This window comes from Schistocerca piceifrons, chromosome 5, assembly GCF_021461385.2.
Source record: "Schistocerca piceifrons isolate TAMUIC-IGC-003096 chromosome 5, iqSchPice1.1, whole genome shotgun sequence".
Classification (NCBI taxonomy): domain Eukaryota; kingdom Metazoa; phylum Arthropoda; class Insecta; order Orthoptera; family Acrididae; genus Schistocerca; species Schistocerca piceifrons.
The window spans coordinates 53,712,478-53,725,475 of record NC_060142.1 but is presented as its reverse complement, the minus strand read 5'-3'; the positions used below and the strand labels follow the sequence as shown (position 1 = coordinate 53,725,475).

General features: G+C 44.7%; 1 protein-coding gene across 1 annotated transcript in view; it reads left to right on the top strand.

Annotated features, from left to right (window-relative positions):
• Positions 1 to 12,998, top strand: part of LOC124798730 (proline-rich protein 36-like) — a 111,294-nt gene that overhangs the window by 81,104 nt on the left and 17,192 nt on the right. Inside the window, exons 2-3 of the mRNA XM_047262257.1 lie at positions 6,841 to 6,961; positions 12,658 to 12,941. Of these exons, the coding sequence (XP_047118213.1) occupies positions 6,841 to 6,961; positions 12,658 to 12,941 (405 nt within the window). The remainder of the gene's footprint in view (positions 1 to 6,840; positions 6,962 to 12,657; positions 12,942 to 12,998) is intronic.

Here is a 12,998-nt window from a genome sequence, read left to right as displayed (position 1 = left end):
CTAGAGGAAACCTCTTATGGAGATAGGCATTCCAATAACTGACCTGTGTTCGTTTTTACACCAGGATTTTCGGATTTGGGAGACTGAATGGCATGGTCTCAGTATGCACAAAAAACTGTGTGCTGTTAAGGAGACTACGAATGTGTGGCAGTCCTCCATGTGAGCATCTCGCAGGGACTCTGTGGTTCTCTACTGGCTCCACACTGGCCATGCTTGGACGACCCACGGCTACCTCCTGCGCTGTGAAGACCCGCCTGAGTGTCGACACAGCGCCTGGTTGACAGTGGCCCATAATCTGGTGCACTGTCCCACTTTGACTGCCCTGCGACGAAATCTTCTGTTACCGGACTCGTTGCGCTAATTTTATCTGACAGTGCCTCATCAGCTGATTCAGTTTTAAATTTATTCTTAAGGGTGGGTTTTATCATTTGATCTAAGTTTCAGCACATGTCCTTTGTCCGTCAAAGTCCTCCACTCCAGTGGTTTTAGTGTGGAGGTTTCAATGTGTTGCAGAATGGCTGGCTTCTCCTTTTTATTCTCATGGTCAGCCAGCCTTAGTAATGTTTTGTAGTTTTAATCTCTTCTATTTGTTTCTTGCATATCTTTGGTTTTCTCCTCCCATTTTGTCTATCTAGGTCTTTTTTGCCCTTCTGTCGTTTTTGTGGTTTTTACTTCCTGTCCATTTTGTGTTGTCAGTCTCACTTGTTTTATTCTCACATTTGTGGCATTGTTTTATTCTGAACAAGGGATGGATGACCTAACAGTTTGGTCCCTTCCCCCCCCCCCCCCACCTTTAAACCAACAACCTTGTGGGACATGGACCACACAGCTCTTATGAGATTTTACAATGTGCTGATTTCATCCTGTTTGGACTATGGATGTGTTGCCTATGGGTTGGCAGCACCATCCATACTGAGCCTGCTGGACACTGTTAACCACATTGGCACGCAGTTGGCAATGGGGACCTTCTGTATGAGCCCTGTCCACAGCTTCCTCGCAGAAGCTGGTTCCACACCACTGTGGGTTGAACAGCAGTAGCTTCTGGCAAGTTACACAGTCTGTCAGATGCCTACCCACCCATGTCACTCAACACTCTTCAACAACCAGCAGTTCAGACTGTTCATGCATCACCCAAAAATGGGAAGACCACCTGGGATCTGACTTGATATTCTGCTGAAAGACCTCCAGCAGCCTGTCAGTCTGTGTTCCTAAGGCTCCCTCTTCATGTCCCCTGGGGGCAGTACCATGTCCTTTGATACAGGTGGACCTCTTTTGTGGGCCTGATAAGGATGCTAATCCTACCCTTCTAAGACACCTGGTTGTTTCAATCCTCGACGATTATTCTAATTTAGTATGCATCTACACAGATGGATCGAAAGTCAACAACAGGGTCGGGTGCACTTCCGAACATGCAAGGGGAGATGAGAATCACTCTGGTGAGTGTCTGTAATGTTTATACTGCAGAGTTGGTTTCCATCTCTCAGGTTTTGCAGTATGTCAAATCCTAGGCACTACAAACTTCGATCTGCAGTGATTCTGAGGTCCTTAGTCATATCCCTATGCTATCCCAAAAAACGTTTTGGTTGCAAAACCAGTTGTGGGAAAACAGTGACATACATCTGGACACTGAGCCACATAGGTATTCCAGGAAATGAACTAACCTATCGCTTAGCTAAAGATACAACTACAGATGATCAACTTGACTTGCGGATACTGGGCGCAGACTTCAGTTTATAACTCCGACGCAATATTTTGAGGCTTTGAGGATTGGCATGGCAGGCTACTACGACCAAATAAGTTGAGAGATTAAAGTGTCTACTAAGGTGTAGCATACATATTTCCTGGCCTCTCGGAAAGATGTCTTTGTGTTGTGTCGACTACGCATTGTCCATACAAGGCTCGCCCACGAATTTCTTCTGCATCAGGGGGAGCAATATCCCTGCAGCTGCAGTAGTGTACTGACGATGGCACATGTTCATGGTGAGTGCACTCTACTGGCCAATCTGTGGTACTCTCAGCTTGCCTACCTCACTACCTTGACAGCCACTACCAAACTGTTGCATTTCGAGAGAGAGAGAGAGAGAGAGAGAGAGAGAGAGAGAGGAGGGAGGATTTTTTAGCTCCCCTTGTACAAGATGCTGCCTGGTTTATCTCTTTCTTTTACCTAGTGTGGTAAAAGTACTGTCACGTCCTTTCAGACTCTTCGACTAGCTCATATAGTTTCAGCAGCCTAATACCCATTGTTTTAGTTTTCTTTTTCACAGGGCTTGATCTCTGCGTCATCTACACTGGAGCTCCCAAACCTTTCTGTATGGCATGTGGTACTTTGTCAGCCACTGATCTCTTCATTTGTAGCCCTGGATTCCTCCCCTCCATTGTATGTGGAGTTCATCGGAATTTGAACAACAGCGATCATTTTTTGACAGTCTGAGCTTTTCTTCAGCATCTTTCACATGGATGCCATTCTAGGTCAGCCTTTACTGATGTGGACTGGGATGTCTTTTCCTTGTCATCCCAACTGTTCCACCACATGATAGCACTGATGTCATACAGAGTTAGATTGATGCCATCCTTTTGGCAGCTGCTTCAGTGATTCCTTCTTCCTCAGGATCTCCCTGGCAGAAGTATATCCCTTGGTGGACCCCCAAAATTGCTGACTATTATCCATCTCTCAACCATCTCTTGGCCTTTAAATGGCTTAATGTCCAGGCCTGTTGTCTAATTATATGCCTAAAACATAGTTGGGAATGATACGTCGCTGGCTTAGGGCTGTATACTCCCTCTTTGCAGGTATGGGCAAAGATCAGGCGCATTTTTGGCTGCCACCCTACAGGCCCCCTGGTAAATTTCCCTGAATGGAGTTAGCCTCACCAGCCTGGACTCTAACACTAAATATTTTGCTGAGCATTTCTCCCAGGCCTCAGTGTTGATCCACTATACATATGTTCATTCTTCTCACACTGTCTGGAATGACTCCCTTTATCTTTCTTTCCCTGTCGGCTGGAGCCTTATAACGCCCCTACTAGTTTGTGGGGAATTTCCCAGCGCACTTGCTCTTTGTCCCAAGATGGCTTCTAGACTGGATCGGATGCACAACCAAATGCTTAAACACTAATTGGTGGCTAACCAGTGTCATATACTTGCCCATTTCACCTGTCTCTGGAATGAGCGGGAATTCCCTTTCCATGCTGAGAAAGAGTCGTTAACAAAGTTCTGAAATCGGTAAAGCACTTCTTCATATGGACAGCTGTTGTCTGATCTGATTAACCAATGCACTCTGCAAGTTGCTTGAACGTACAAGTCGAAGGCTGTACTGGCTCGTTGAATCCCGCCATTTGGCTTCACCCAGGTTGTTTCTCGCCGAGGCCGCTATATTGCAGATAATTTAGTCCACCTGGAGTCTGCTAGCTGAATGTCTGTTGCCCTGCGTCAACACCTGGTTGAAGTTTTCTTTTTTATCCATAAAGCTTATGATGCAACATGCCATCATGATGTCCTTGCCATCTTACATGAGTTTGGGCCTCTGTGGCCCACTCTAGATTTTTATCCAGAACTTCCTTACATGTCGCACTTTTCAGGTACAGATTGGCATCTCCCATAGCACTTCGCATACGCAGGTGTGTGGTATTCCTGTTTTTTTAAAATATCCCTCACTTTTTAATCACTATCAATGGTCTGGTGGCAGCTGTGGGACCTACACATTCCCTCTTCGTATGCTGATGACCTGTGCATTTTTTTATTCCTCCAAGATGGGCGTTGCTGAATGCAGACTGCAAGGAGCAATTGCAGAGCACCATCTTGGGCTTTTACTGATGGCTTTCGATTGTCTGCAGCTAAGACCTGCTTTATGCGTTTGTTGTCGCCATACAGTGCATACCCACCCAGATGTGCACCTTGACGGCCAGCTCCTCACGGTGGGACACGCTCATCGTTTTCTTGGGTTTTGGCCTTTGATGCCTTGTTGACATGGCTTCCTCATCTTCGCTAGTTAAATCAGACATGTTGGTCCCACCACAACGCTCTGTCCATCCTCCAGAAGTAAACGGGAAGTGCATGGAAGCTAAGGCGATATGGCTACATGAAAAATTTGAAATAATCGAAAAAGAAATGGTCGTTGGAAGGACTGACTCAGAGTACAGAAAAGTCAAAACAGCCTTCTGTGAAAGTAAAAGCAAGGGCGGTAACATTAAGATTGCAATGAAAATTCCACTGTCAAAAGCAGAGGAGAGCGGATAAGTGGAGAGAGTACATTGAAGGACTCTGAGGTGGAGGACTTACCAGATAACGTGGTAGAAGAAGAAGAAACAGGAGTCGACAGGGAAGAGATCGGGGATCCAGTACTAGAATCAGAATTTAAACAAGCTTTGGACGACTTGAAATAAAGTAAGGCAGTAGAGACAGATGGCACTCCATTAGAATGTCTAAAATCGTTGGGGCGAATGGCAACAAAATGATTTCATGTTGATGTCCAGGATGCGAGGGACTGACTATGTACCACTATACTTCCGGAAAAAAATATTATCCATGCAGTTCCCAAGATTACAAGAGCAGACAGTTACGAGAATTACAGCACGATCAGCTGAACAGCTCATGCATCCAAGCTGCTGACAAGAATAATATACGGAATAATGGAAAAGAAAATTGAAGATGTATTAGATGATCATTTCGGCTTTAGTAAATGTAAAGGCACCGAGGGGCAAATCTGACGTCGCAGTTGATAATGGAAGCAAGAAATACAAAAGAAAATACTCGATCATAGGATTTGTCGACCTGAAAAAAGCGTTCGACGATGTCAAATGGTGAAAAATGTTCGAAATTCTCAGAAAAATGGGTGAGCTATAGTAAGAGGGTAATACACAATGTCAAAAACTAAGAGGTAACAATGAGTATAACACAAAGAACGAAGCGCATCGATTAAAAAGGGTGTATGGCAAGGATGAAGTCTTTCGCTCCTACTGTTCAATCCATACATCGAAGAAGCGATGACGGAAATAAAGATTCGAGAGAGAAGTGAAATTTATATTGAAGGTGAAAGAATGAGAATAACAAGACAAGATCTACTGATAATACTGTTGTCCTTAGAGGAAATGAAGAATTACAGGATCTGTTGGATGGAATGAATAGTCCAACGAATGTAAAATATGAATTGAGAGTAAATCGAAGAAAGAGAAAGTATTGAAGTTTCAGAAATGAGCGGCGGTTTTCTCGGAATTGCCAGAGTAGCGCACGTTACTACCTGCACGTCATGTTGTTTTGATGGCCTACTAAAGGTGTATGAAGTTTGAAGTAAATCCGTGACCCCAAGGTCGTGGCCTCCCCTTGTCAGCTGACTACTCTACACAAGTGAGTTTACTGCAGCGCCCCTGGCGTATTATTCCTGTACTGTCTCGTCTGTTTAGAGTGGTCATTTCCGTTAACACGTCACCGCCAAAACAGATAGCGTTGGGAGAGCTGTCAGCTGTGCCGTTTGGCATGTTAACGGTGAAAGTGAGTTTGCGACTGTAGTTTTTGCGAAAAAATGTAGAAGTAAAATACTGGAACAAGTAACAACGTTCACGGCGGTATTCGTGGTGGAAGTTCTTGTCAAATGTCGGGTGATAGATTCTTTACACTCCTGAGAATTGAAAGAATCGGAAAAGTGTCACCCAGATATTTTAGAATACACCGGTATATATTTGCTTGCTCCAGGAAATATACGCTCACAAAGTGCAAACACATCAAACAACATCCAGACCGCAGTAAATAGCATCTTTTTGTTTTATCCTTTGCACCTTATTTTCTTGCCAAGTGCCAAATAACATCGAAAATTACTTTTCTCGTTAAATAACTGACCTTTCCACAGGTGAAATAATTTTCATTAAAACACTTTTCTCTGTAATACGTAAGTATCTTTTTGGTTTCAGTTATTTCGTCTATCTTGTAAGAGAACTCGAGTACGAAAAAATCAGGACCTTGTGTAACTTCTCAAAGTGCCACGAAAGCAAAGCAAACAGTACAACAAAGGTTGAGACACGACGGTACAAAATCCATTTCTATAATAAGCGTGACGTCGGCCAAAATAGATTAACTTAAGGTTTTCGCAGACACCGCGAAGTCACTTGTTTCTGCGCATGCGCAGTAAGCAGCATATTCGGAAATTTAGAACTCACTACTCGGCTCAATTTATAGTCTACTGACGTTGCATATTACACCCAGGCACGACAGGCGCACACACTTTGATAGTCGATTTTGACCAGAAAGTCGCTCGTGTAAATGGCCGTGAGAGCGGATCCGGAGCGAACCCTCGGCTCTCCTACCTGCTGGACAAGTCGCGAAGTTTGCACAGGTCATTAGTGGGCGCTTCCTCGACCATTTCTGGGCCCAAATTCACTGGGTGGAGTTTACAGGACACCGACGTATCTTTCCACAGCCGTTGCCAAATCGCATAAAACATACGTCACTCGGTTGACGGTCGTCGATATAAACAACCCTCGCCGATAGCGAAGGAGGGGTGGATGAAGGAAGGTCGCGGACCAGGAGAGAGCACAAGAAAATGCGGCGAGGCGTAGGCGCTGGCAGGGCAAGGGAGGGAATGGCAGGCCGGTGATTGGCGGATGCGTTCTGGGTGGGGGCCCGCGCGGCTGGGGTGGGGGAAGGCTGACGGGATTGCGCCATGCGCCAGGCGGCGCGGCAGTTGCGTGCTGACGCCCGATGGGGGAGTGTGTAGCCGAACGGTAGTACAGCGCCTGGCGTTGCCGCACCGCACGCCCAATTGCTCTCAGGGATGGGACGCCGAAGCCTCTAGCGCCCGGCTCCGAGGAGAGAGAACGGAAAGACTGACCACCAAGGTGGATGGAACAGGTAAGCGCGCAGTGGCTGGCCGCGCGTGCGTTGCTCGTGCGTGGGCGGAGCGCCGCGGCGTGCGCGTTGTGCCGGGCCAGGCAGCCCTGACCTACCGCAAGCGGCGGCCGCAGCGCGCAGGGCAGGTCTCGACGTCCGGATCGATAGGGCCCCGCCAGAGGGAAGCGGAAGGGACCCGCCCAGCTCCGCCGGCGTTGCTCTGCCCTGCCTCGAGCGCTTGTTTACCAGGCACACTGCTCTGCCACTTGACTAGCAGCAAACTGTCCGGCATCAGGCGCCTCGTATGTTCCCATTCGAGATGCAGACTACTCCTACATGGAGTACTGCAAATACTTTCATGAGTAGCCAGGCATCTCTCCTGCATGCCGAAAAATCGTTAACGGAAGACGTCCTCCATCTCTGCCAGCGTCTTGATTACTTAGTGGCCAGTCAGCTTCAAAGGTGCAAGATTTGTCTATTTATTGAGCGACACGTTTCGGGATACGAAATTTTCTGCCTTTGTCTTGTGTAATATCTCTACTGGACCCTTTGGAGAAGTATACACTTCGCTGTGGAGTGGATGAGTGCTGCTATGATAGTACAGCTCTTACTGGGCCTGGAAGGCCGACGCTCAAAATTCCAGTCCTAGTTACGAAGTTCCAATCAGCAAGGATGACTCAAAACAGCACACACTCTGCTAAAGACATAAACATTCATTCCAGATGCGCTTTGCTAGTAACAAACGTCCTATAGTCAGATGTTAAGGAGCTGCATCTACCAAACTAGCACCGGCGAATTTACGAAAATCCTTAGACGGTTCTTAAATTTTAGATCAGGAATTAATGACCATGGTTACACTCCCGAAAATTTATTAAACGTCCGATCCATTTGGAAGGAAGGAAGGAAGGAAGGAAGGAATGAAGAAACAAAGGGAGACATCCTGTCTACATAGACGTCATTACAGATGAACAAGCACGAAATGATTCAAGGATGGGGCAGGATATCGGTCGGTTCAAAGGAACCATTTCAGAGTTTGCCTGGAACGATTTAGAGAAATCGAGAAAAACTTGAAACACCGAAATGAAGTCATCCTTTCGAATGCGCCAGGAGTCGCTGATGAAGGGCTGTAACGCTGCTTGAGAAGTAGTATGATGATTTAGAGGAAGTATCCCATCGCCTCTCATATGGTCAACGTAAATCACGGAAAATCTGATCCCTGTTTCCCAACTCTTTCTGAACGTATGTCTGTACACGACTACTTCCCAACCGCATCAAATCTCCTTGGGGTTGCTGGTTGACCATTGATCCCAGTGAGTGGGTTCTATTTCTTTCTTTTCTGGTTTTCGTCAATCAGACGCTGCTTTGATTTGAAGTTAACGGTTCGGTATAATACACACAAGAGCGTCTTTCATCCACCAGTTTAGAACAATTCTGGCTACAAGAAGTCCTGTTTCCTTTTAAAATCACTTCTACTGAAAGAAAGTATAATAGCTATAAATGGTTCACGACACGTTTTTGGCAATTATTGATCAACTATGAAGCAGCAGATGCATAAATTCTACCATAGACTGCACGGCAATTTGAGTCGAATGTTAAATACTTGCAAAGGCGAAAAAATTTATCTTAGCATCTTCCGCTTTTGACACCTCGTTTTCGTCAGACCCAAACGCCCTTGAGCGCGCCCTCTGCTGGTTGCATCACCTCCACAAGACGCAGCTTCTCTTCCAGTCACAACACTTGTTGTTACTGCTAATCTCGGAAACAGGTTTTCCCACAGTAAACACTGGAATCTTCTTAGAGGCAGAAGGAATAGAACGATAGCTATTGGATATCGACAAGTAACCTTCAAAAGTTTACCTTCGAGTCTGCTACCAGTTACTTTCCTTTCACGGGGAAACTTACAAAAATTCTTAAAGGGAGATCTAGCAACGGCAAAAGTACCGTTATCACTGCATTGTTCAGTGCTTAAATTTAATCCCAACAGTGAAAGAGGGATGACTTCAGTTAGTCATGTCATTTTAAAATTTCCGCAATTTCTATAAGTCCTCCGTGAGAACACTAAGATATTGCCACAAATAAATCACAGCTTAGTTACCAATTTCAGAGGCTTAAATATATGCACGAGGAAAATATGTTCCGGGTAGGTCCTCCGATGTCTTACCGTCATCGTGCAATCTTCCTAAGCACACGAGGATGACAAATGAGTCTGTCACACTTGTTTTAATGGAAATAAAGCAGGGGAGCATCTGGAAGTGCACCAGAAGACTGGCTGTTTCGTATCTGTCAAACCACACTGTATACTGTACTATATACAGTATTTGCAGCACGGAACTAAGATAGAAAAATAGAAAATTCTTGTACTGACCGAGAAAATGCGGTCTATCTTCAGTAAGCAAGAGCCGCAGCCATTGCCAGCAAAATGCTGGCCTCTTCCCCAGCAGGAACGGAAATCGATTCTCCGCCATAGACCATTGCTGTGTTACGAGGTAAACATCTTCGCATGGCCGATGGTGGTGCGAGTGCAGAAATCGTGATCGGTCGCGTGGCTTTGTCGACAGATCTGAGTACCGAGCAGGGTTCGTTCATTGAAAATTTGGTCTACTTTCCTTTACACGGACTTGCTGATAGATGAAATGTTGCATGGGAGTCGTAGTTATCTAGAATAATTGGATACGAAAGTAAAGGAAATCTTAGTCCAGAGGAACTTTCATATAAACGGTTGAATTCATTTTAGTCGTGTTTAATTTGTGCAATTAGGCCTTCTGAGAAACAATTATGAAATAAGATTTTTGTGTTACTTTCGTGTGTGCTATAGTAGGCGTATTAAATTTGAAATACTATGAGAGTTCATCGAGACTCGGCTCTTCGTATGTATCGCCGAACGCTTTGCTCTGTACGTGTGCCCTTGACTTTCCACTTTACAATTGACTGCTGAGATGTAGTATTTTTCGCGTTTCTGCCCTTTGCTTATTGTATGAGAATTTACCATGTACACTGCGATTTTAGGAGCGAAAGGCAAGTAGACTATGGCCGCGAACTCAGCTAAGTTATTTTGCGTAGTCGCATAAGAGAACTGGACATTAAACAGGAGGGGGGAGGGGTAAATATACAGTCGCCTGTAAACTGAAAAGCCAGCAGCGCTGTTGACGGGGACGTTGTTTCTCGGAGGAACACTACAGCTGATGTACAGGATGACTAACAATTTCCCCCTCTAACAGTGCAGAACAGTGTGTAGAGATTCGTTTAGAATCTGTCCATATGGTTTTTTTTTTTTCGGTATAAGGTCATGAAACACCCTTCAGTTGCTTCTTGTGACACAGAGGGATAGAGTTTGAAATAACCCTCTCAATCTTAAATCTGGAGACTTACGAAGGAGCGAAGTGCATGGACGCCATACGGCAACCCACCTCCCTACTTTCCATCGTACATCCACTGTACACCTAAAAACTCCCCCTCCCCCCCCCTCCTTTCAACCCTGTTACACCCCTGAAACACAGTTCATCACTCAAAACGCCCCTAATTCCCTTAGACGTGATGCGCATATTTAATATCTGTCTTTAACACACTTTTTAAAAATTAATTTTATACTGTTAAAACTATTTTTAATAATTGGCGATTGTTTCCATCCTTAGCAAAGCGAAAGTATTAGTCCTAAACAAAAAAATTAATAGGACCTTTCTTGTAAGAAATTTACTGTGGTTTAATTTTGAACTTTCAAACATTTGCGCAAGTACACGCGGTTTTCGAGGCTATTAAAAAAAAGTTACTTTTAAACGCCCCTCCATCCCAACGCTCGCCCACCATCGGTCAGGATTTTTGGTATTTTGTCCATGGCCCTCCCGCCTACCACAACAAAAGTTTGTGACCACATGAACTTTTTCCCCAGTTGACTTTCTTTAGTCTACTTTGACTGGCCTACATGGGTGTCGCTTGGTTGTAACACTCTCCTACCGTTGTTAAAGCTAAACATTTGAGGAAGCAGTACATGATGGCAAGCAAAAACTTTAGAAAAGTCGAGAGTTTTCTCACATGGAATACTAATGGTCCCTGACTACCAACGTAGAATGAATCTTTAAGTAATGATACATTCGCAGAGCACGAAACATCTGTTGTGAAACAGCAGTCGCCGATCGCTGTCAGAAGGCAATGAGAAATCCCATGAGACAGCTCCATAATTGCGCCAGACGCTGCCGTAACTGTCACGTCATCGCAAATGGTAAAGGCTGATTACCCAGCCACTCAGTACTACTTCACAAATTCGCCCCGCGACACCATATCGCCCTATAGAGGGCAAAACTTGTCATCTATCTGCATGTGTACGTCGACAGCTGCGGAAATACTGTTAAATATCATTATAAAAGAATGGGCTCTGTGCGTCGGGCACCTGTCGGTCACGAAGTAATCTGGCACATTCTGAGAACTTTTAAGTTAGCGTTGACTCCATAGCCGTCCCTTCCGAACAGTTTCTAGATACGAGAATGGTGGAAAAACAACTCCGATGACTACTGGAGCTATATTTCTGTAACTATATCAGTTATGAGCTCCGCTATCACGTATATGCAACGAGTTTCAGGTGTTGCCAGTTGTGGAACCGAGGGGTGATGAATATTTAACACACACGTGACATGAAACAATATTGTTCTTTCTATTGTTATTTAACGAAATCAACGTCATACGTTCATTACATTTTCAGGTTCGAAACAATTGGTTTGGTTTGTTGATAGGAGTGATATACTTGGTAATCGTTCATACAGATTCAAAATTTGAGATTAACAATGGAAACGAATTATGTACAGAATAGTAAAGTTACAAATATAACTAAAATATGATAAAAAACCAAACAAATCTGTTTACGTGTAATTTCAACCCATTGCCAAGGTTCTCATTAATAAAATTGAAACTCAGCGATCGTAAGTACGCACCACAAATTTCAGTTGTGCAAGTGACTATACCAATATGTCATCAGACTGTTCAACATGCGATTGACGACCTAAATATCGTGAAAACGTGATACTTAATTCGGATGTTCCGGCCAAATTAAAGTTAATTGCTTTTTAAAAATCATCCATACCATATTAAAATATTTTTTTCGTTAGCACTTTACTTTTATTTTTCTCTGTGATACTAGTTGTCAATCCTCCATCTGTATAGATGTTAAACACAAAGAAAATCTGAGGGATGCATTTAAAAAAATGGACCATATACATTGCACACAAACATAAATCTGCAAAATGCAGCAGTGTCTACATTACACACGCAGTCACAGGTATCCTGAGATACAGTAGTAGTTTGACTGTGACTAAAAATGAAACACTGGCTCCACAAATAGTAGCTCCCACCAATTGTGAAGCGATGCTGTAACTGTCTTTTTTGTGTAAAAATATCTACAGAAGTTATTTTCTTCAGGAACTGTCAGTTTGTGAATCTACAGTTATGACAGAAAGGAAGGTAGTTATGAGGATTTTTAAAAATAGCTGTGCAGTGGGTGATCTGTGGATAGGCAGGCCCAGCATCCAGACAGATCAAGTCGTGAAACAAGTGAACCAAAAAGTGAGGAAAAGTACGACAATATACATAACCGACATCAGAAGCCAAAAATTTGTAATCATTATTCCACATTCTCTTCAATACGAAAAGTGTAACATAGTATGGCCATTCAAATATCTTTTCCCTTACCCAGTGATGTAAAGTAGCTGCCAACAAAGTTAAATTTGAAAACAGGAGAAGTTCATCCTTACCCTCACTCTATTCTGAGATTTACTTCTATTTATGTTACATGTAAAGGGTATTCAGTAGGATACATTAGTTCACATTGTTTTACCAAAAACTTGTAAATAGGCAGCAGGTAGTCACACTTACACACTGCAATCGACATCGCCCACCTCCTCCTCCTCCTCCTCCTCCTCCTCCTCATCCTCCGGCTGCCCACCCGCCGCCTACGCTCAGCTCGGTCTGCTGCTCCGGCTGCCCACCCGCCGCCTACGCTCAGCTCGGTCTGCTGCTCCGGCTGCCCACCCGCCGCCTACGCTCAGCTCGGTCTGCTGCTCCGGCTGCCCACCCGCCGCCTACGCTCAGCTCGGTCTGCTGCTCCGGCTGCCCACCCGCCGCCTACGCTCAGCTCGGTCTGCTGATCCGGCTGCCCACCCGCCGCCTACGCTCAGCTCGGTCTGCTGATCCGG